The 22702-nt window shown below is 34.9% G+C and overlaps 1 protein-coding gene across 3 annotated transcripts in view; it reads left to right on the forward strand.

Moving 5' to 3' along the window:
* Rabgap1l (RAB GTPase activating protein 1-like) overlaps nucleotides 1-22702 on the forward strand; it is a 598504-nt gene that overhangs the window by 160263 nt on the left and 415539 nt on the right. For all 3 annotated transcript variants that reach the window (XM_005374884.2, XM_005374886.2, XM_005374887.2), the window contains one exon: nucleotides 3708-3858. In XM_005374884.2, coding sequence (XP_005374941.1) covers nucleotides 3708-3858 — 151 coding nt within the window. The remainder of the gene's footprint in view (nucleotides 1-3707; nucleotides 3859-22702) is intronic.

The following is a 22702-nucleotide window of genomic DNA, read 5'->3' on the forward strand; positions in this document are numbered from 1 at the left end:
GAAATTAAGTTGTTATATTTCCAGTTAGATTGTAAGTAGATTCATTTCTTTTATATCTGGCTCCATCTTGAACCCTTAGAAGATTATTTGTCCATCTTGTATCTTCATTATGTCATGACATGGTGAGATGTTTTGACTTAAACATTTAAAAAATATGATTCTGGCTGTGAAGTGAAAAGTAAATTATAAAGGAGGGAAGGTTGGAAGCAGATAGAATAGCTAGAATGTAATTACAAATAATCCGGGGCAGACATGATTTCTTGCTCTATGCTGGTTAGCAGAAGATGACATGTAATCTATATCTGTCTATCTGTCTGTCTGTCTGTCTATCTATCTGTCTTATCTATCTGAGTTTGGGAGCCATATATATTATATACAAATATATATTTATTTTATATTATGTATTCATTTCTTAGGGAAATTTCTTAAGAAGTGAGTATAGATAGAGAAGTCATTGTGGGACACCCTTAACCACCCCAAATGCTTGGAGGTGGACAGATGAGGAAAACCATGCAGAGGAGTCCAGGAAAGGACCACCAGTGAGCTGGGAGGCAAACCAAGTTAGAAATCCAGTGAACTATGTGTATGAAGGAGGAAATAATCAAGTGATAAAAGGCAGAGAAGCTTGAGCAGTCCTCCAGGATCATCTTAGGAGCACAGCTCATTATAATGGGGAAAGGCAAGACATGGCTACAGAAGTAATAGCTGGCATTTGAGGGTTCATTTGTACTATGTGCCAAGTGTTTTTAAAGTACTGTACACATGTGAGTTAATTTAGTTGTCACAACACTCTGAAATAGGTACTATATTATCTTTAATTCAGAGAGGAGAAAATTGAAGCACAACCAGCATAAATATGCATAACAAATAATGACAGAAAATAGGTAACTTAGTCAAGGTCTCACAGTCAATAAGTTGCCCATGAGCATATAGTAAGTAAATGGCAGTTAGTATTTGAATATGGACAATATCTGGCTCAGGAGCTAGAACTCTTTTTGTGAAGTAGACAAGTAGGTTGCTAAATTTATGTAGGAACATGTAGGAGTACAAGTTGAGAGTGTGAGTAGTTGTGGAAATTGATACCCTTGACCAGGGAGTGCTTAAATCTCCTAGTCATGATTTCAAAGAGAGATCATAATGATGGCAGGTCAACAGAATATTTTTATAAGTAAACAACAAAATAGAGATATTTCTTTGTAAAATACAAGATCTATAACTTGGTCCAATATAAATTTATGAAGCAATGTGGAGATATGAAGAAAATGACGTAGTACTTTAAAACTAATACATAGTCAAAGTGGGTAGGATGTCTACTTTTAACGGATCATTTAATAAAATACTTGAAACACTGCATGAATCCAGCTGAAGACCTAGAGTCCATAGCAATGCCCCCACAAGTCCAACTGGAGACCTAGAGCCCACAACAATGTCTCATGCAAGTCTGTATCAAAAATCTGCACTGGAAAGGCCCGAAGGTCAGCGATAGAAGCTAGGAAGTCTGTGCCAGCGGGGTGAAGGATCTGTGCCAGCAGGATGAGGGATCTGTACTGGAGCCAGAAAGTGACACTCAGAGTAAGGACCAGAGCTCCCCTGAAGAGAACCATAGCCATCCTAAGCAATAGCAAGGTCCCAAGCTCCTCCGATTATGAAAACAGCAAAGTTCATATCAGGAAAGCCAGTGTGACAAGCTTCTCCAGGAGAATCAACAGTGTGCACTCTCTTCCCCTCCAGTTCTTTTCATTATTGTTGACAGCAGTCATTAGGTGGGGCTTCCACACCCGGCACCATGCTGATTCAGCTCAGCAGGGTGTTACAAGTTGACCACCAGTTGTCAGTCCACCACAGTATCTTCCTTGTTTCTAACATGGGGTTCAGCACATATCATAGCTAGTTGCCTACTTTGCAGTTCCTGACACCTGCAGTTAATGTTCTGTCAAAGCAATAGCCATACGTACTTATGTTTTTAATAAAAATATTGAAAACAAAGGATTACCTTAATAAATCACTCCTTTATCTGTGTCTTCCCTTCTCATGGATGTTTGCTTGTAGCATGTGGCTTAATAGCTGTAAGTTATAACCTCTGAGGTAATCCAGTATTGTTTGCAACATAGTTGATAAGATGTTTCAGGATAGTCAATAAATTATGGATGTTTATTAACAGTATTATGAGTGACCCAGTTTTTAAATTTTTTAAATTTTTATTAGTACATGTTTGCAGGGCATAATGATTATATTCATTGTAGGGAGTTGTTTCATGTACATAATATATCTTATTTCTTTTTAGATTCCCCCCATCTCTGCATCCTCTTTCCATTTACAAGTGATCTATCTTCCTATTTCCTGTTTTATTTTGCTCTTTAATTTATATATATTTTGGGTTTCTGATATAAGAGAAATCATGCCATCTTTGTTTGTGTGTCTGATTTATTTCTCTTAACATTATGGTGTCAAGGTGCATCCATTGTAGGAAAATGGACCTAATTCTTTTAAAATTCAGTCTATAAAGATAAATAGTGTCTAGGTTTCCAAGAATACTGAAAAGACATTTTCATTATTCCTGGGCAGCCAAATAGCTGAGGATCTAGTAAAGGCGGAATGTCAGTTAAGCTGAATTATATCATTACAGATGTAATATTTATTGAGGAATATTGACTATTAACTTGTAAAGGATGTGCATGCATATGTATATTTGAGTGTATACCTGTGTGATCCTGACTTTCAAAAGCTTAGGTAAATCATTACACAAACTATGAGCCAACAGAATATTTAATCAAGGTGATCTATCTCTTCTTTGTGCCTGTAATATTGGACGTGTATTATAGTAGGACAGATGGGTATTAGGAAGTTATTACAGAGGTCTAGGTTAGATAAAATTGATATCAATTGAGATAGATGTGCATGGACTTTGGAGAGGTTCTTTTTTTTTTGAGACATAGTCTCACAATGTGGTTCAGGCTGGACTTGAACTCTCTGTGTAGCCCAGGTTGGCCTTGAACTTGAGGTGATCCTCTGCCTCAGCTCAGCCTCCCAAGTGCTAGGATTACAGGTGTGTGCCACCATGTCTAGCGATGTTCATATTTATACCCATCAGCTAACTTAACTTTTGTATTGTTGGGTTATAGGAGCTAAGCTGATGAGACCGATGGGCTTGAAAAAAATAAATTAGGACGGGGTAGAACTTGTATGATTTAACACTATTAAAGAACATGAATGTGGAGCCTCGCTCCACTGAGTGAATTGCCCTTGATGCAACTCAGCCTGATCTCAGAGAAGGAAGTGCCCTGAAGGTGTGATAGGCCTATTGGCATTTTGTCCTTCAGTCATCTCCAGCCTCACACATAGCTGACCTGCCGTACATTTACCTCATGAGACTCAGAGTGTTCTATTTATGCCCACGGATATGCAGCTAACACACTTGCTATTATAAATAAGTTCATAGGATGTTTTTAACAAGTAAATGAAGGGAAGAAAAAAATTTTCCCTTAAGTTAGAATAATATGGCTCACCAATAAAAAAAGATGAAAACAAGATAAAAACATCAGACATCATTGAGCTTAAGAACTACTATTGTTTCATGCCCCTGTCGTATTTTTGTCTTTGACCTAGGATTATGTCTTTGTATGAACTAATAGATGCACTGTGTATAGCAACAAGGAGTTTAGGAGTGGTACAAGGAGTGTGAATGGTTTGTTTTCTTCTTTACTCAGGCACAATAACCTTGGTGCACGACCAAAAGGGCTCTCCACCTTGGTGAAGAGTGGTGTTCCCGAAGCACTGAGGGCAGAAGTATGGCAGTTGCTAGCAGGCTGCCATGACAACCAGGCAATGCTGGATAGATACCGAATTCTTATCACAAAGGTAGAAACTCTTTTCATATTGTTTTCATGTAAGGCAACATATTAAATACTGTTTCCTATTGCTCTCATAAGTCATAAATGTTTTGAACTTGTTTAAAAATACATTGGTATCATGTGCTTACTACCTCTGCCTTTTGAGCACTCATTGGTTAGATAGTGGTAAACAATGCGTGTAATTGTCTTTGAACACTTTATGTTGTTCAATTTTCTCATTAGTGTCTTTATAATTTCTGTTTGCTACATTGGAATATATAGTTTGCCCTCTGTATCCTGAACTCCAATGCACTCAACAAACTATGCATTGAAACTACTTAAAAAAAATTGCATCTGTTCTGAATATGTCCAGACCTTTTTCTTGGCATATTTCCCTAAACAATACAACTATTTACATAGTATTTACATTGTATTAGGGATTATAAGGAATCTAGAGTTGGTTTAAAGTATATGGGAGGCTGCATATAGGTTAAAGACAAATACTTGCTCTTTATGTAAGGACTTGAACATACGTAGATTTTGGTACTTGCGGGGAGGTCTGAAACCAGGATCTGCCTCAAATACCAGGGGACAACTGTGTTGGTTTTGCAAGTTTTTTCTGACTTTCAACCAGACATTTTTGTTATTTAAGAGATATAATTAGAATTTTACAAATTGTATTATAATTTTTAAATAAAATTAAAGGGATTTCTGTGCTTATGTTACCTTATACCTAAATGATCTGGATAGTTGTCCAGATTTTTACTCCGTTAGGTGCCCTTTTTCCAACGTGAATTCCTTTGCTTATGTCCAAATATCTCACTTCAGACCATAGTAAAGGTAAGTGTTGGCCTTGTCCTCTTAGGTCTCCCTTTACCTCTTAATCTGCGCTGAATCATGGAACTTTAAATAATAGTAGCTTCTGTTTTTACAAATTCTCTGTTCATAAGTGAGATTTTCAGTAATATGACTTTGGTCGTCAGAATAAATCAACTTAAAGATTTTTATCCCACACAATTTCTCCTTTTTTGCTTCCCTCTTTGTCTGCTTGCTTTCCACAAATATCTTCTAAGTGCCTGTCACTGCTAAATTCAGGTGAAAAATACTACTTCTACCATTTTTTTTAAAGATTAGTGATCTCCACAGTAAGATATGCCAGATGAACCATTGGTGTATGTGGAAAAAATGTTTCAAGTTCAATTTGTGTTTTTAAAATAACAACTGAGATGTTAAATTACACTAGTATTTTCTATGTTGTGGTCCTTGGGCCTGCTGGCCATGCATCACATTGTGGTTCAGAAGTGGCCTGAGCCTGTGGAACTTGCAGAGTGGAACAATGGTGTTGCCATCCTCATATATTCACATTCAGAATATAACAGTTTTCTTGCAGTTTTCATGTGATACATTAAGGGGATTTCTAAGTTACCTACTTTTAACTTAACTTGTAAAATGGGTGGATGGTTTGAAAAGATTACTGTTACAAGATGGTGCATACAGATTCTCTAATCACAAGATTGGTCTCTGTGGCTTGGTCAGCCCTCATTCTGAATCTTCTGTTAGTGCAGTATCTATGAGTCACTTGATTAGCATAAACTATTAGATGGATTTGGGGCCCACATAAATAACTACTTCTGTTATTTAGGAAATTTCATGTATTTAGAGGTCACCTCTTAAGAGCCTGAACAAAGGTGAGGCATCTGTTGGGTAGGTCTGAATAAAGTCTGTCCTCTTTTTAAAGTGCTTTTCCTTGCCAAGAACGATGGCTTATGCCTGTCAATCCAGCCTTCAGGATCTGCAATAAAATATTTTGTCATATATATATATATGCTTTCCACAAGTATCTATATATATATTCATTCATTTATTTAGGGTAAATATATATAAATATATGCATTTATATACTAAATTATATATAATTATAATATATAATATAAATTATGTATAATATATCCTATAGTTTATATCTTAAATTATGTCCTTCATAAATATAAATATATGTATTTATATCCTAAATATACATATTTATACATTTATATATATTTAGGATAAAATATTTTATTATATATAATGTTAGTAATTTATTTCAGAATAGTACATATTTACTATTTGCTACTTGAGGTTGAGTAGCAATGTATAATTAAGATTATAGTAAATAAGTATTTCCACATTCAGTTCCATTCACATTGTTTTTAAATCTATGACAACATAAAATTTTAATGTCATTTCTACAGTTAACAGTACAGTTTATCAAAAAACATTTCATACCAATAGTATAGAGATATGTTGGTCTGATCATATGCCCTGAAACTCTCGGGTCATAATACTTCTGTGACAAGAAGTACAGTACCATTGTATGTTTAATTTCATAGTCTTCCTTGCATCATAGATAAGCATAATAGAAGATGAATAATATTATTTCTAAAAGTGATTTTCTCCTTTTCTCATGCTTAGGAGTGGAAGTGAGACAGCACATGCTTGTAGCTAAGAGTGCATTTATGTACTTTGGTGGCAAATACATCTGAGCTCCCACCACACAGTAGAAAGAACATAACAACCGTAGGGTTTTCAGTAGGAAGTGCCACCCTATTTGGCATTTGTTGGTCATGGTTCAGCAGCGGTTAGTCTCTTCTTTTGGTCTAGTTAATTTTTCTTGTCTTATTAGAGGCATGGCAAGATTTCAAAGTCAGTTAATGAAATGGTTCAGCTTGAACAAACAGAATTGCTTTATAAAAACCCTACCACTATTTAGATCATTGCCTTAGAGGAGGGGCTGTGATGGTGTATTTTTAACTTCTTAATGTCAATTTCCCAAGCAGACTAAAAGTCCAGGGGAGGAAGGACCACTACTTTTCTGCTCCTTAAGAGATATTTATGTCTGACATAATTCTAGATGATAAATGAAGTTTATTGTCATCCTTCCCAAGAGAGAACCACGGTCATTTGCTTATTTATTTAGGTTTTTTCTCCTTTCTATAAACTGTGTTAGGTCCTGGGAAAAGGTGGTACTTTCAAGCCATGTTGTTTTCCTAGGCAACTTACCTATTTTATCAGGGAGATAGATAAGCCATAGAACAGTGGTTCCTGTTGTACATTCTTATTGTTTTTGCTCGGTAGATAGGAACCACTAAGAATTACTGGCCCAGAGAGTTTTGCTGTAGTTAGTAGGGCCTGTAGATTAAGAGATCTTGAATCATAGTAGGTCAAGGCTAGAGAAAAATATGAACAGAGTAAGGGGGTAGGATTACAGTGTGGACCAATCAAACTCTATGGCCTATTGGCTTTTATAATATAATCTCCAAAAATTAAAATTAGCATGTATTTTTGACTGATATGAAATTACTATTGGGACAAAAGTATTAAAAAGCATGAAAAACTCTGAATTGCATTCAAGTGAGGATGAAGCTCCAGGCTTCCAGGTCAGAAGCTACATAGGCTGGTGGTGTTGAACCAACAGCGTGCATACCACAAGAGGCTGTTGGTATCATTGAAAGCTGTAAGAGGCTTGCCATCATTGCTGTAGACCAACTGATACTCTCAGTCTAGAGCCAGGGGCCAAGCACAGAGCAGTCAGAGGAGCTATGATGAGAATGAAATTGAATGTGCTGCTATCCTTAGAAGGAATATTTGGGCACAATTTGCCATGGTTAAAGAGGTAGTAGCATCACTAAATTAGGTGGGAATGCTGGTATTTATTATGGAATGAGAACCTGGATTCAGAACAAAAACTCTGCTACTTACTAGCATATGACCTTGAACAAGTTCCTTAATTATCCTGTTTCAGTTTGCTCATTTGTAAAATGGGCATAGCAGTGTGTATGTTACAGGATTTTTGTGAAGATTCAGTAAGACAATTCATATAAAGCACTTAGTGTATGCTTACTGCCTGGTAAGCACTCCCTGCTAATAGAGAATAAGGAAAATTATAAAGGAGTGTATTCTTCAATCCTAAATAAATAGCACAGAGAAGTACTGTAGAAAATATGGAGATGACTATAGGCTCTTGAAGTTTCAGGACATCCATCTGAGAAATGGTTAGAAAGCAAGCAAGCAAGGTTTTGTGTAACACTGTATTATCTACTTGTAACACTAATTTATTGCTCCATGTTCTTTATCAGACAGTAAGTATCACTTTGGTGTCAGACAGTGTGCTAGATACTAGTGAGATATAAAAACTAATAATACTCATATCCTGCCGTTGAAGAAGTTAGTCTACTGGTGGAGGCAGCCAAGAAAGTGGTAAAAAGGGTAATAAAATGGTTGAGTGCTATGGCACAGATATGAGTAAAGTGACAAGAGCACAGGGGCTGGATCAGGCTACTCTCCTTAGGGGGAGTTTGAATGAATGGATGTGTAAAAGGTGAGTCAGTGCCTTGTATAACAACAAAGAGTTGTGAAAGGTCCTGTCATGTCTATAGGAAGTTCATTGTGACCCATGGGGCCCTCTAGAATGGAAAGCCTAAGTGAGCAAGGTTGGTATCTGAGTTTTGCTCTTTGTTAGAACCTTAGCACTCAACACTAGATTCTCCTTTAATAGATGCTAGGTAAATGCTTGCAGAGGGAATTAATGGGATGTTTGATAGGTGTTATGTTTAGTGTGTTTGTATGTGTCTTAGTACTATTCTTGTTGCTGAGACAAAGTTAAAGGAGGAAAGATTTATTTAGCTCACAGTTCGTAGCAGTTTCAGTCCATAATTGGCTAGATCCAAGGCCAGGGGGCATGGTAGATGGGCACTGCAGAGGAGAAAGAGTCTATGGCAGGCAGAAGGTAGCAAAACAAGTAAGGGACAGCCACAGCTCTTTCCATACCTTATATGTTATCCAGGGTACTTAGGGTGGGTAGCACTCACACCTTAATTCTAGTGCCTTTGAGCCTAATATTGCACCATGAATCAATCCCAGTATCACACACTCTAGATACACCTCTGAAAAAGCCCCACTTACGACTGCATGAGGCTTTGGGGGGACATCTAGACACAAGTCATAACAGTGTACCTTCTCCATATAACCTTGATGGCTTCAGTTATTTGATTCTAAGTTTCACCTACAAGGAAATAAGAGATGCAGAGAGATTGAGAAAAACAGTTATTAAAGAACAGAGTTCATATTTGAGCCCATGAAGTAGAAAACTCTAAAAATGATATAAAGGGATAGATAATCACCACTTTTTGTTTTGATGATTCTGAAGCAAAAGCTCTTTATATTTTGCTGAACATTAATCAATTTTTAGGTGATCTGAAGGAATGATAGGATAGTGACCTTGCTACCCCTATGGATAGAAACAAACAGAACTTCTGAAGTGAAGATTAAATCTTAATTGCTAGCATGTGGAACACTGAGGAATAACCACATTTTCACATATTCTGAGCCATTTGATATGGGGGAGGCTGTGCATATTTTAGGGAAGATTGGATTTTATGTAGCATAACAGAATTGTATGTGCAATTTCAGTAATTAAAGGCATTTGTAATATAATTTATCAAGTCAGGAGTGCTGATTAGTACTTATATAAGATAGCAAATATGAAATTACACTGTTTTGCTCTTTTGTAGAAGTGATATATTTTGTAACATACATATTCTATGCTTAGAATCAAAACAGGTTTTTAATTGACAAGCTCTGAGAAATAACATAATCATGAGCCATTTTCTCCCTGACATTTGAATTATTTCTATTTGAATCTTTTCTTTCACATGTGTGTATTCTTTTCTTTTTAAAGGATTTAAGATTTATTTTTTGATAGGCCTAGATCTGAGTCTTACTTCTCTTAAGTATTAACTTGTGTTTTTCTAAGCCTCCATTTTATATTTGGAAAGCAGGCACAATAGTGATATCTACTGGAATTGTGCAAATTAAATACAATGATGAAGTTCTCAATATACAGTAAGTACTCAGGATTAGCTTCTGTTTTTATAAGTATACTACATCCTGAGCAATAATAACAATAGTAGCAATGTTATTGGTAATAATGATTAAGATTCTGCAGTGGTCTCAGTGAAACTGCTGGGTTCATATGGTTACTGTGTTTGATATTTTGATGAACTCCCCAATCGTGCCTATTTAAAAAAAAATTGGGTCATCTTTTTTATTGCTGAGTTGTGAGGGTTTTTTGTATATTCAAGATATCAATCCTTAATCATTCAATAATTTTTTTGAAGTTCTTTTAGATAGGATCTCACTGTGTAGTTCAGGCTGGCCTCAAACTCTTGGCTATCCTCCTGCCTCCGCCTCCTGAGTAGTAAGATTACAGGTGTGTGCCATCATGCTGAACATCATTCAGTAACTCTTGATTGAGACTCTTTTGTAGGCCAGACTCTGTGTGATTTCTAGGGATGCATAGAGGGAAAAGGTTCACATCTTGAGGAGTACAGGTAAGGGAAAGCCAGGCCCTTACTCAGAAGAAGTACCTTAGGATATAGGTCATAATGTCTTCAGTATGTAGAATACAGAGGAACTAGTGACAGCTTTGGGGTGAGCCTGGGAAGAGGTCACAGGTGAGATAGTGTCTGAGGTAGAAATTTAAAGAATGCATCTGAGTAGAATAGAAGAGGCCTTGTAAAAGGAGTGTCTTATGTAGGAATTCTTGCCATTAGATAAGCCTGGAATTTCCAGAGAGCTTGGACAGTAAAATCAGTTTATTCTTCTCACTCTGCCACCCAGTTGACCAGGTACATCCACAGTTCATGGATTAATGCTTGTCCCCTTTTTAAATAGAATTTATTTCAAGTCTGTTTCTCTTAGAAGAAATAATCATAATGAAATCCCTGAGGAAAAAATACATCATATCAAATGATACCAGAGGATAATATTTGATTTGTCATCTAGGAATTTTAACCAGTAATACTAGAGTATCTGTTAAAAATGTTTGAGTACTTAATGGTACTGGATACTGTGCTAGGATGGTAGTGGATATTACTTTTTAAAAAGCATTAACGGAAAGAATACCATTGATTAACTAACATGAAAGTATTAATTTGCAGAGGAGCAGCCCAGTATTATGAACTACAGAGAGCATTTGCTTAAACCTGTATCAGAGCGCAAAATGAGGAATTATAAGTGTTTGGCAGTTGCTGCCAAAAATCCTTTTTGGAATAATAAATAAAAAACAACCAGAAGAGTGGCCTCTTTTAAGATTCTGCAAGTTCTCTGCTTTCTTGATTATTGTATGGACAGATAAAGCTTCACTATGTTTATTTCTGTCAGGTTATGGGTACTGCTCAGAGTAAAACCTGTCTTCTCTCTGTTCTCCAGTGTATTATTGTACCAGATGGCTTTTAATAAAACATCCCACTAAAGAAAAATTTTTACTCTACTTTATAGGAATGTGCTATAATTATACTACTGTAAATTCTCAAGAGGAAATGTTTAAATCGGTATTTTTTCTTATGATTGAATAACATGTACTGAATATTTAATTAAAAAGTCAAGTACTATCAGTTATATAGTCTTTTATTTGATAGGGGTTCATAACTAAATAAAACTTTATACATCATTTAACCAGGTAAATCTTTGCTTCTTCTTTACATGACTTCTACTTTTTAAAAATTTTGTGCAAGGTTTTAGTCAATAACTCAACAATAGAATTCATTGAGAGTCAGAGCATTGCTTAATTACAGAGCTGCTATGCTCTGTGTCATCACCTTGTCTAGTTGTGGGAAATGAGATTTTTGATAGAATGAGGTTATTCCAGCTGGGTCTGTACCATTGGCATTTATAAAAACCATGGGGGGGTTTTACTGGTACATACTGATATAGTCATAAAATTTATGAAAATTTCTTCAAAAATTTATAATTCTTTAAAATTTACCAACCCAAAAAATATGGGCAAGGAGAGTAAAGTGTATACTTGTATTATTTTTAATGCTTTCAACATGTATATACTGTTTTTATGAAGAGATTCACAATTAGTAAACGAGGTGCTTTAAGAAAGCGTACCTCTTGTTTTCTCTTTTTTGCATAGTAAGGGTAGTATTTTCTTACTACATAATTACACTTTTGTTTATTGTTGTACCATAGCACAGTAGTTACCCAGTCTACTTGGTCATCATCTCCTGGGTCTTTCATTTTCTCATACATACCTATAGTGATACCTGCATGTATAAAAACTGTTATTCTAAGTGAATTTGAGAGCTAATAGCTTTCCTGTCAGTTCTCCAGCAGTGATATTTGTGTAAAAATTTTAAAATGTATTCTTAATTATTTTTATGTACTTAAGTGATGTGCTTAATTACTAATAGAGAATTAAAATTTTGCTATCCTTTCAACATTAACAGTTTTAAAGTAGATTAAGGGAAATATTCATATTATAGAATTAGAGTACAAGTATACTGTTTTTAGAAAAGTATTTTGATATTCTTATTGAGGATAAGTCATTCTATGGCATAATAAAATCTGTTGTAGAGCTGTAGCTAACTCTGTGGCTAATGATTGAAAGAGAAAAGGAAATCTTGGATCTGACCAATTTTCAACAGCCTTGGATTATAGTCTTAGATCCTGCTTTCATACTAGCTTCTTTGGCTTTAGTCCATATTTCTAGAACATATTTAGCTTTTTTTTTTGTTTTGTTTTTTCTCCGGTACCAGGAACCAAACTCACAACCTTGCGCTTGCCAGGCAGGCGCTTTTGCCGCTGAGCTAAATCCCCAGCCCCCCATATTTAGCTTTTATTGGGTAATATGTGGGTAATATGGTGTGCTGAGTTTATTGCAGGGCTTTTTGCTTTGCCTTTTTTTTTATTTTAAAGAGAATAGTGAATGAGAAACAAACAAACAGAAAAATAGAACAGTAGCAGCATGCAAGTATCACGAACATAAACAAATCAAAGCAAGAATATTCAAAGTGATACAGGATCTCAAGACAAAATAATACTTGCTTTGGCTTTGATTTATCTTTCCATTCAAATTTATGTTTAGATGTTTTTATCATTATTAGTGTCAAGGTGAAAAAAAGGAATTAGCAGCAGACACTGGTAGCAGGTACCAAAAATTCAGCTCCAAGCTTCTACCCCAACATATTAAACATTTTAAAATTTAATTTTTATTGATGCATATTTGCAGTATAAAATGATTACATTCAACATGGGGAATTGGTACATACAAACATTCTTATTTCTAATGAAGTTGAAGAGACTAGGTAAAAAGTCAATCAGAACTTTTATACTCCTGGAATAAACTACTACTGATGTGTGAGCGTTCTTTCTCAAGAGAGATCTTAAATTGTTACTAATGTCAGAAGGATTCAATCACTTCTATCTTTAGAGAAGCTGATCTCTGACATGTTTATGAAAACTGCCTAATCTTCTAATAGATGACTAATTTTTTGAAGACAGCATCAAGAAGCTTTCATCTTGGTACTGTAAAAATGATGTAAAAAGGAGCAATTTTCACTTGCCTCTCTAAATCTTCAGTTCCTACATATAAAAGTAGAATGGCAGTTTTGGATTGAAAGCTTATTTGAATTTTTCTACCGATCTGTCTAGTTAGTATTTAGGCATTCTAAGTAAGATTCCATTTCTTCATAATAATTAATTAATTGAAGTCATTATAGTTTTCTTACTTTACTTCCAGGGACCTCACATCATCTTTACTTTGAAAAGTTTCAAGGCTCAAGTGTTGGCAGAGGTGATTTGGCAGGGTATGTTGACAAAAATTTCAGTCTCATTTGGTTTTATAGATCTGACCCTGCCCTCAAAGGGTAATTAATTTTTATTACATGCTATTTTAGATTTTTTGAGTAAGCTAAAGGCAAACTATAAATTAATTGAAGGAATTTCTCTAGATATAGATATACTCTCTTTTCCTATTGGGACTGATGATATATCTCCGGATACTGAGCTGTAGTTTCTCTTAACTCATTTCTCCTGTGGAAAGACCTTTTTTCCATTTGAAGAAAAAATGCATTGAGCTTAATCCTGGGGGAAAGATGATGTTTAAGTAGTACCATGAGGGAAATCATTCTTTAGTCCCAGTGGCATTGTGTAGTCTTACATTAAGTGTTCGGGGATTAATTAATCAGGAAACAACTCTAATTAAAAGGGAAACGGCTCATCAGCTGCCTTATGGAAAGGAGCTATGGACTGGCTACTTGCACTCTAGCTTCTAGTCACATTCTTTAATTGTATATATCCCAGGTAAAAGGAATAATTCAAAGATTTTTAGCAAACCTTATTTTGTAGTGATAAAATTTGATATTTGATGCATTTCTTTTCACATATTAGTTTATATAAGAACAATAATTTTGGAGTTAGAATAATGTGGTAAAGCTGTAAGGCTTTTAAACTTCCAATATTAGCATGTCTTTTAAATCCTGGAACATACTATGCTACTTAGAAATGATATTGGTAGACAACATTTGTTTTTTTTCCTCTTTTTCTTTTATTTTAAAGAGAATAGTAAAAAGAAAAAAAGAACAATAGCAACCTACCAACATCACAGACATAAACCAAACAAAGTGAGAACATTAAAAATGATACAGGGTTTCAAAATAAAATGATAGGAATCAACAGTAGTTGTTATATTACATATTGTTATCTTCAGTGAAGTTGCTCAGATTACCAGATGAAAGAATAGAAGATTGAGTAAACTATTAAAGAGAATAAGAAGATAATAATGAAAAAAACCAGTAGAGACTATACAGAGTTTCACTAGACAGGATAGTAGGAATTCACCAGTGGTTGTTATGTTGCATATTATTGTCTTCAAATCAGTTGCTCAGATTACTAGACATAAGCATGCATAACTGATCAAAATATAAAAAAAATTAAGCATTAACTTTTCCTTTCAGTAAACCAGACATCAGCAGTACAGTTATCCAAGCTATCTTTCTGTATACATATGTGTATATATTTTGCCTTCCTACTTTCTTCTTCTTCTTTTCCTTATCCCAGTTGTTCCTTCCTTTGAGCAGTTTCTTTCCCTTTCATATCATCTATTGTGTGTTTTGGGTTTTATTTACTCTTTCAGGTTCTTACACTAGGGAGACAATATAATGTTTACACATGTGGGTCTGATTTATTTCACTTACGAGTATGGTTTATAGTTGCATCCATTTACGTATAAAAGCCTAGAGTTTCTCTTTTTAATAGCTGAGCAATACTCCATTGTATAAAAATACCACATCTTTTTTATCCATTCCTCAGTTGATGGACATTTGGGTTGTTTCCATGATTTAGCTATTACAAACTGTACTGTTATAAACATGGGTGCACATGTATCGCTATGGTATGATGCTTTGAATTCTTCTGGGAAAATACCCAGAAGGGGAATAGCTGGGTTAACTGGGATTTCTAATCCTAGTTTTGTGAGGAATCCTTAAACTGATTTCCACAGTAGTTTCACAAGTCTGTACTCCCACCCGCAGTGGAGAAGCGTTCCTTATTCCCCACAGCCCCTTCAGCATTTGTTATTGATTGATTTCTTGATGATAGCCATTCTTTCTGGGGTGAGATGGAATCTCAGTGTTCTTTTAATTTACATTTCTCCAATGAGTAATGATGTTGAACATTTTTTCATATATTTATTTGCCATTAGTATTTCTTCATCTGGGAAGTATGTATTCATCTCAGATGCCCATTTTGGGATTGGGTCTTTGAATTTTGGGGGGCTGACTTTCTTTTTAATTCTTTATGTGTCCTAAATAGAAGTCCTTTGTCTGAGGGGCAGTTGGCTAAAATGTTTTCCCAATTCTTGGGTTTTCTTTTTACTCTGTTGGTGATTTCTTTAGATGTGCAAAAACTTTTCAATAGGATGAGATCCCAGTTGTTGATTCTTTGAAGTATTTCCTGTGCATTTTGGTTTTTGTTCATGAACTCTGTTTACTCCTATGTGGTAGACAACATTTGAATAAGTATCTGTATATATTTAAATATAAACATATTTGTCATGCAAGATCAAAATTTAAAATTCTGACATTTATTAGCAAATAAATCATATTAACATTCTGATGGCATAGCAGTTTGACTTAACTCTTCTTAGAGAATTACCGTATGAGAGAAAGTGCAGTTGTACCTTGGTACTTCACTGCTTTGAAACTCATTGAATTTGGTACTGGACCCATTTTGACATGAAATTTTATCCTGGTGCTCATCATTTGTTTTGTAATCAGTGCATAACATAGAACTTGAAGCTGTTGATTGTCTCGTAACTTACTACCCTTTCTAGCCAAAACAGCTTGTTTAGTGCTTGTGGTTTTAGTACTTGTCATGCCTCTCAGAACCAATGAACAGTGAGTGTTGAGGTACCACTGTATTTATACAAACTCTTAGATGATACGGCACCAAAGCTGAAAGTCCTAGGAATGGGAGTTTAGCTCAGTGGTAAAGAATTTGCCTAATTGGGGCTGGGGATTTAGCTCAGTGGCAAAAGCGCCTGCCTGGCAAGCGCAAGGTCGTGAGTTCGGTTCCCGGTACCGGAGAAAAACCAAAAAAAAAAAAAAAAAGAATTTGCCTAGCATGTAGATTGAAGTCGTGTCACCCCAAAACACAAGAAAACAAAAAAGCTGAAAATCCTTTCATCCAGTTTTGTTCTTTGTTTTTGAGTAGTCAATAGAAGAAATTCTGTTGCTACCAAGTGAAACTATGCGTGGGAGATAACCAGGTTTGTAGATACTGACTTTGAACAGCATCATAGCTAAGTAGTACATATTTCTTATTTTGTGGGTATAGAGCTAGGGCCACATTCCAACATACCATCGTTTGGTACTTAATGCAAAAGCTAGACTTTGTAGGTGTCCTGTTCATTGTCTTGTGAGTTGTTGCCCTCTACACCCAAAACAATTGTTTGGTACTCATGCAGTCCCCTGGAACCAATTAAGGACAAATACTATGATATTATTGTGCTTTAATTTCACAAGGTATGTGCATTATGTATGTGTTTTATATATTGTTTCCTGGATGGCTTTATTTTTGATGATTATCATATTCATCATATGAAGTCTTTCTTAATTTACCAAATGGTAATTAGTTATGAATTACTAATGAGAATTTTATAATTGTTCTAAATGTTGCTTTTGTCATTTTTACCTCTTTTAATATTTGTCCTAATACATACATAGAGGTTTATCAGTTTTTAAATGAGCCAGTGATTGGATGAGTTCTAGAAGAACTGGAAAGGTACTGTCAGTGTTAGTCTAATTCACTCTTCCTTGTATCACTCCCACTCTTTCATCCCCTCACTGACGTATAACACTCTGAGCATATTTTTATGAAGCCAGTTTGAATGATGGCCCTTACAGGATCAGTTTATCCTGTGCTATTACTTCAAAACAGTTATAGTTCAGTGTGAAAAATCTCATGCAAATGATTCCTGCTGCAACATAGTGTAATATTTACAAAGTTCGTGGCACTTTTGGCATGGGCAGACTTGTGAGTGATAGGGTAATTGCTTTTTAACAGGTTGACATAGACCCATTAAACTTGTAGTTTGTTTAAACAAGGGAAGAGATGTTGTTAACCCAGAAATGCCACTATTTTATATGTAATACCTCTGCTGGAAACAAGATTATATTTTGGAGAACAGTTCTGTAGCCATAGCTTTTATTCAAGTTTCACATCTTTGAATTTATTTTGTTAAGGGTTTTCTTTGAACAGCAAGTATGTGGATTTATGTTAACATAACTAAGTCACGTATTTATTTATTTATTTATTTATTATTTTTTTATTTTTTTTTTGTTTTTCTCCGGTACCGGGAACCGAACTCACGACCTTGCGCTTGCCAGGCAGGCGCTTTTGCCACTGAGCTAAATCCCCAGCCCCTAAGTCACGTATTTAAGCATTGGTATATGTTATTTATTTGTGGGAAAGTAGATGCATGTTTAGACTATAACGTTAAGTGAAATAAATCAAGCACACAAACTTACATGGTTTCTCTTATATGGGAAACCCAGAATACAAACAAAGAGCAAAATAAAAGATGAGGAAGTAGAGGGATACATCTTTCTTAAATAGGAAGGAGACCAAGAGATGGATGGAAGAAGGGGGAGGAGGAAAAGGGGAAGAGGATGAAAAAAGAATTGAGATCTGTTATGTACAGGCACCAACTCCCCACAAGGAATGTAATCATTATGTATTGCAAACATGTATTAATAAAAAATGAAAACAAAAGAATTGATTTAGAGTCACTTATTTTTGTGACTCATCTACAGATTATGTTGATTTTCAGTAATAATAATATAGTTATAGAAGCCTAAAAGTTTAAGTACCCAACCCATGATTAAATGGAAGACAAATGTCAGAATTAGAAATAGAAACTAGAGTTAGCAATAATTTATCTATGATTTTTAACTCCTTTTTAATGTTTTCCAGTGATCATTGCTTGAAAAGTATTTCTCTTTATATTGTGATACAATTGCAGGCTTATCTAAGTTTCCATCCGTGGTAGCACCTGCAGAGACGAAACACTAAGAGCTGACTTTCTGGCTTCTGATGTTATCTTCAGATGCTGAGGTATAAACACACATAGGCAACAATGGTTTGGCCTTTTGCCTGGGTTGTTCACTGGTACTTAGTACCCACCCTTTCTGGTGCACATGTGGCAATGAGTGAAAGCTGGGTATCATTACAAGATGAACCACAACCAGTCTAAACTTGACACTGCTTTTCTAAGGTAATGTCATGTTTAGGCTGAGCAAGGAAGTAGCTAGGATTTCCACTGTATTGTTTGTAGAACTCTCATAAAATCACCTTATTATCCTATAAGAGGAAATATTCTCGTGTTGCTAAATTCAATTCCAGTTCAGAGCAGGTCAGTAGCGTCTTAAGTAACTGGATATTGGGGCATTCTCTGATGGCATTTAATACTTTGAGAAAAAAATTATAATTAAATCTAATTGTGTCTCTTTGTTCTGGAGAAAGAAATTTTCTAAGAATGCCTACAGCAATGAAGTATCCTTGAAAAATGAGAGAAACCTGTTCTTACCATGGTCCTATGAAGGGTTTTTGAAGGATTTTATAATATGTCGTGAGAATCAAAAGAATCTTTAACTCATAAAAATGTGGCAGTAAAATATATGTTAACATATTACTTTGATCCTATAGAGTATTTAAATTTAAATAACATTCTTAGTTACTAATTCTATACCTCCCTTGGAGTCTTTGTTAATACACTTAGTTTTTACTTGCTCTGTTCTCAGTTTGTTTACATTCTGTTGTAATTTCATGATTCTTTTATTTGTCAGAAGCATTAGATAGATCTCAAAATTTAATGTGCATTTCTATTATTTGCAGATCTTGTTAAAATGCAGACTGTACAGCATTTAAAGTTATTGTAGGCCTCCTCCATTTAATATGTAAAAATGTAGCCAGAAAGATATTGTATACTTATATACTGTACATGTTTGTAGTACATGATGGTAGCATTCCTTGTAGGGACTTGGTGCATCCTCCCTTTAGAATGAGCAAATGCTTTTTATCCTGTTTGTGCTACTTAGTAAATAGTTTTGAGTGTCCATGGTGGCTTTTGTTTTTTGGGGACCTGACTTCATATATTTTGGAGGGAGAAACTCTTTAAAGAAAGAACATTTTTTTCATGTGTTCAATTTTACAAAAGCAAAGATGTGAACATATTTGTAGGGAACATATTTCTCGAGGACTAGAATGAAGATTAACTTAAACTTCATCATCTGCTAATATCACAAACCAAGAAAATACTTTTTTTTTTTTAATGTCAAAGTGTTAGTCCAGTTTTTGTTTTGTTTTGTTTTGTTTTGCAGACAGGCTGTCACTATGTAGTTCAGGGTGGCCTTGAACTCACTATGTAGCCCAGGCTGTCCTCAAACTTGAGGTGATCCTCTCGCCTTAGTCTTCTGAGTGCTGGGATTACAGGTGTGCACCATGCCTGGCCAGTCCAATGTATTTAGAAAGAAAGCAGGTTTTCTGTTACAACTAGCCTTCAACCCGGACTTTCTCTATATTCTTTGCTACTGCAAGAGTCCTAAGACATCAGTTTCCTAGGCAACAACAGTAACTTTGTAAATGGTCTTTCTAATTCCATCGTTTCACATGCACTTATTATCTACAGCATGTTCTCCACATTGCAGAGAACTCTTTGTGTGTGTGTGTGTGTGTGTGAGAGAGAGAGAGAGAGAGAGAGAGAGAGAGAGAGAGAGAGAGAGAGAGAGACAGGGTCTTGATGTGTAGCTCAGGCTAGCTTTGAACTCACAATGATCCTCCTGCCTCAGCCTTCCAAGAGCTGGGATCACAAGCATGCACCCCCATACCCAGCTCAGAGAACTCTTCTTAAAAACCTTTCAATGTGTATTTAGGATAAAGAACAAGATCCAAATATATTTACTGTTTTTGATACTTTTCATTAATTCCCAAAGAGCTTTCTCTCTGATATCATTTCCTTTGATCTTAAAATAATTTCTTTAGCATCACTTATGATTTTGGTCTGTTGGGGACTTCTCTTAGCTTTGCTTTACTTAAAAACATCATTATTTTGCTTTTATTTTAAAAGGGTATTTTCACTAGGGATAGATTAGAAGGTTAATAGTTTTTGCTTGCAGCACTTTAAATATGCTATTTCACAGTCTTCTGGGTTCCATAATTCCTGATGAAGGTGTGTCATCATTCCAGATTGGTTTATGGGTGTGGGGCTTGTGTGGATTCATAGAGCTGCATACTTAGAAGCTCTAAGTGTGTTTGATTAAATGTTCTGCAGTTGCTCTCCTGACATTCTTAATAGTGTTTGAACAGGATCCTTGTGTTTTCATTTTGCAGTTTGTGGTTTCTTCCAGTTTGGAAGGTTATAAATATTACCAGCCAGAATATCTTTTCTGCCTGTTAGGTAAGAATTGTCTTGAGTGTAGGCTGCCTGTGGCTGACTAATAAGGATCATCAAAATTTAAGCAAATGTTTTTTAATATTTGATCAACTTCTTAAGATTTTTTGAAAAATAGAAAATATAACTCAGAAAAACAAGAATAATCATATTTGACCAACTTTAAACAAATTTTAAGAATAGAAAATAAAATTCAAATCAGTATTGCATTTCTATATCTGTTTTCATGAGAAGCCACTTTGAAGATATCAATATATAATACAACAACCATTGTTAATTCCCTACCACTTTGTTTGTAACTCCGTATTGTCTGTACTGTTCTTGTGATATGTTGTAAAATGTTGTCTGTCTGTTAATGTTTTCCTCCTTTTATTTTTCAAATAAAAAAAAAGAAAAGAAAATTCAAAGTAGTCTTTTAAATTCGTAGCTCTTCATATAGTTATTTCCATTTATGTTCTAATTTTATCTTTATGACAGCCCTTGGGTTAGGCCAGTAGTAATTCTACTCTTCTTCATTAAATGTGCAAATACAGACCCACAAGGAGTTATATGAAACAATCTTCAATCAGCCATGTAAGTATTTGTCTCTGATTAAAATCTGCTTTAAGAGATTTCTTATTACTGCTGAAATAGTGACTTTTCAGCACAACTTATTATTTTCCAAAGTGTTTATAGTTTTATTTAATCTTCCATTATTCAAGATTAAATAAGATTAAATAGTTAACCATTTGTGATGTGATAATTAGCCTATCATGATTTTTACATAACCCAGCTTTTCAGATGAAAAATCTAAATTTTCAAAAATTTATTTAATGGTTTACACAAGTGATAATTACATGATCTGAAGTTATAAACCCAATTTATAACACATGATTTTATGCCCATTTTTTGATACTGCACTGTCTTCTTTTGTTCATTGCATAAGGCAGTATGCAGTATACACATTCATCATTATCTCACCAGTATTTTCCCATCATGTCTTTACATTGCGTCTGACGTTGTGTGAATCACTCAGCACTTTATTTGAATCAACAAACAGTAAATGTAAAAAAACCTCTTCACTGTATTTCCTGTTGTTTTTCTTCTGTATTGTTTTCTGGAAAATGTACCATAGGTAAAACTGCTTTTTTTCAATTTTAAAATGAAATGCATAGTATTTCCAAAGTGCTGGATACCTGTGTGTTGAATTATGAATCAATAAAAGGCTTTAAAAGACTTCTGGGCCAAAGAGGCTATTTAAATGCTAAGTAACATGCTTTGGAATAAAAAACACTTTATAAATATTTATATTTAATAATTTTTCTATATAACTCTTTTAGAAGTCTTTTCACAGTTTATTTCTAGGTTCGTTTCTTCATTCTTCCCTCCCTCCCTTTCTCTTTCTCTCCCTTCCTAGCATAGTGTGCTGTTCTCTAAAGCTATAGTCTGTCTTTTGCCAGACATTCAAATCTAATTTTAGAACAGTTTCTGTAGGTAATTTAAATATGGAAGGTAGACCAAGTGTTCTTTTCCTTTTGATTTTATACAACATGTATGTGGAACCAAACTTTCTCTCTTTTCAGAAACAGAAAAAATTTTTTTGGGCTATGTAGGCCAAAGGCAAATGATCTGAGAAACAGGCTCCTTGTTTCTAAAAGGAAAGTCAGCACCGCTTAAAAGAAAATAGTGTATTCAGCTCAGACTAAAGGATCTCAAAAAAACGTCTGAACTCCAGTCACCTACCAGGATCTCGTATGCAATAAAAAAAAAAAAAAAAAAAAAAGAATAATATGCAGGCTTTCAAGAAAAAGTTTGCTGAATGATGAGTGAAGGAAAATGTGTCTCCATATTTGTATGATCTGTCCAGAATGCAAGATACATCTTTTTCTTTTTCCTGACCCACCTCTTAGAACAGATAAAAGTGCTATCTTCAGTAGCATTGTCCTACAGTAGGACTTACGTGGTGTGAGAATACTAACCTTTATGTGCCTTACTTCAAGACTTTGTGCCTTTAGGGTACAGAGAGATGCTGGCTCACAGCTTTAAACCTTGCTATTTTTATATCTATCCTCTGTGTGGCATTTAAAATTAGTGAAATGCAGATCTTTATTTCTTTTCATGA

This window comes from Chinchilla lanigera, unplaced genomic scaffold (genome assembly GCF_000276665.1).
Source record: "Chinchilla lanigera isolate Chin_1 unplaced genomic scaffold, ChiLan1.0 scaffold00005, whole genome shotgun sequence".
In the NCBI taxonomy this organism is placed as follows: domain Eukaryota; kingdom Metazoa; phylum Chordata; class Mammalia; order Rodentia; family Chinchillidae; genus Chinchilla; species Chinchilla lanigera.